Raw genomic sequence first — 2,508 nt, 5'->3', positions numbered from 1 at the left:
CGGCACCTGCTCCCACCCGGAGCCCCAACCAGCCCTCGCTCTCCTCCTGGAGTCTGGCCTCTACACCTTCAAGGCAGCATGCACACAGTGCAGCCAGGCCTCTGGTTGTAGTCACCAGTTGGCTTCGCACTGCCTGAGTGTCTTCCACCACCTGCCCTTTGCCCAGCTGAGGGACATCCACGTGGGCTTTGCTGGCCTCAGCCTGAGGCTCATGGGCACCACGGCAGCACACCTCGTGACTCTGTATACCCACAGCGCGACACTGACCCAGGATCTGTGCCGCAGCATGCTGTCCGTGGTGGCTCAGGGGGAAACGGATGTAGACAAACACCCCTTGCTGACCGGAGACCTGCTGCGGGTGGCGCTGGACTGGGCGTCTCCTCACACACCGGACCTGCTCCTTGCCGCCGGGTTGCGGGTTGGTAGCTGCTTCCCGAGGAGCCTGGCGCAGCTGGTGTGCCTGCTGCACGGCAACATGAAGGGCCGACGGCCGGCGCTGGCACAGGTGCGGCTACTGCTCTATGCCACCGTCCTCCTCGTGCACCCTTTGGCGCCCGTTGCCCCCAAGTCCCACAAATCTTACGCCATCGTGGGGATGGACGCCTCGAAGGAGGTGGAGGAGGAAGCGTCAGCTGACATGGTCCAGTTCTTCCTAACGGACACCCACCTGGGGCTGGTGAGAGAGGACGCCGTCTTCTACCCGCCTCCGCGCTCCTTGTCGCTGGCGCCCAGCCGCCCCCAGTTCAGCCTGGTCCAGCTGCGTGGCCGTGACGACGTGCGGTGTGTGGTGGTCAAGGATGCCACCCGGCTGGAGGTGGTGCTGGCACACCCCGACTCCACCACCAGCGGTGGGCCTCAGGGGGGCCACCACACCACCACCACCACCACCACCACCACCAATGCCACCGGTCACACCCCCGGTCGCACCAGGACCAGCATGCTCTGGGCTGAGCTGGAGGACTCTTCCCATCATCCATCTGTGCAGGCCGAGGTGTGGAAATTAAGTTTCGCCGGCGCTGCCGAGGCCTCCTGCCTGATTAATTACTTGTCAGACAGCTGATCGCGGGGAAGCTCCAAGCTCAGAGGCGAATAATTAATCCAGCCGGAGGATGTGGAGGAGGAGGCCCGCCTCGGAGATTGGCCTTAAGCTCCAGCGCACTTCCCGTCAATACCGACACACCATCTTCTCCATTAATCCGCACCCACCACTCGACTACAAACCTCTCCTCATGTCTGATCGCATCATGGATGGGGGATTTACAGATATCGAACCGGCGCCATTTTGTAGCATGAAGAGATGAAGGGTAATGCATTTTGGATGAGGAGACTCTGTTAATGTTAATGGTGGTGGGGGTTGGGGGGTGGTTGTGCTATTCGGATAATGTGTCTTGTGTTGAATGAATCACCTGCTGGCCTCTGCTGTGAAGGTAGCATTTATTGTATAAATGGCTGCTAATGAATGCTGTCCTCCTTGAGCACTGGCACACACAAAAAATCAAAGCCAATTTGCATTTGAGCCAAGTGGCCTCAGAGAATCTTTATGAAGTCGTTCTAGATTAGTGTGTGTGTATATATTTATTGAATATTTATGCACTACCTCTAGATGAGTTTGTGCATATGTTGTAATGGCTGCTTATTATGCAATACACTCTAGATGAGTTTGTGCATATGTTGTAATTAATAAATAATAAACCTAATAAACTTGGTCTCGATTTTTGTAATAGGTAATGCATGAATTGAGAAACCACACCCATTATCTTTGCATAAAAAACTGTATCTGACAGATGTTTTGCACCTTTATTGTTGAGTCCATATGGGTTTAATGTTATTTTCTCAGCTCTCCATGGTGTCAGAATCAGTAATTGTCACGAACTGTTTGTGTCTAATGTCTGTACATAAAAACACAGAAAAACAAAATGAAACATGCAGTGTTATAAACTGTGAATCCTGTTATAAAAAAATCGTTTTCTCTAGCAACCGCCATGAAGCACCTAGGATCACCCATGTCGTGCCCTTAGTTACAACTTGTTTCCAACAAATGTAAGTAAAAAATGCTGCCATTCTCTAAACATTAAATTCAGAATTAACACAAACTGCCGAATTGTGAATATATATGTCAATAAGATAGTTGGATAATGCTAAACAAAATAACACAAGGAAGAACATTTTAAAAGGAACTATCTCTAATGACAACATGAATGCACAAAAAAGCCTGCATTACTCAGAAGCAAAGATGTAGACGGACTAATTACTTGTTTATTATATTAGAGTATTAAATTATCAAAATAAGTATATACGGTAAGACCTATTTCTGTCATGCAAAGTTCTGTAAAATCATTCTATTAGTTTATGAGGTCATGAAATGCCCATTGCCAATGAGCACACCATGACACTCCTACGATGACAGCCGATGAAATGTTGACCACACACAATGCTTCAATGCACATGATGCAGTGGTTTAACAGTCTTGAATGTAGCAAAGATCACTGTAGATGAACCCAGAAGACC

General features: G+C 49.7%; 1 protein-coding gene across 1 annotated transcript in view; it reads left to right on the top strand.

The window, feature by feature from the left end:
* kif16bb (kinesin family member 16Bb) overlaps window positions 1-1,116 on the top strand; it is a 97,975-nt gene extending 96,859 nt beyond the window's left edge. Inside the window, exon 21 of the mRNA XM_063191872.1 lies at window positions 1-1,116. This exon is cut by the window's left edge and continues 1,868 nt beyond it. Coding sequence (XP_063047942.1) covers window positions 1-1,060 — 1,060 coding nt within the window. The 3' untranslated portion in view covers window positions 1,061-1,116.
* The last annotated feature ends 1,392 nt before the right edge of the window (window positions 1,117-2,508 follow it).

Source organism: Engraulis encrasicolus, chromosome 24 (genome assembly GCF_034702125.1).
Source record: "Engraulis encrasicolus isolate BLACKSEA-1 chromosome 24, IST_EnEncr_1.0, whole genome shotgun sequence".
Classification (NCBI taxonomy): domain Eukaryota; kingdom Metazoa; phylum Chordata; class Actinopteri; order Clupeiformes; family Engraulidae; genus Engraulis; species Engraulis encrasicolus.
This window is presented reverse-complemented; position numbering and strand designations above follow the sequence as displayed.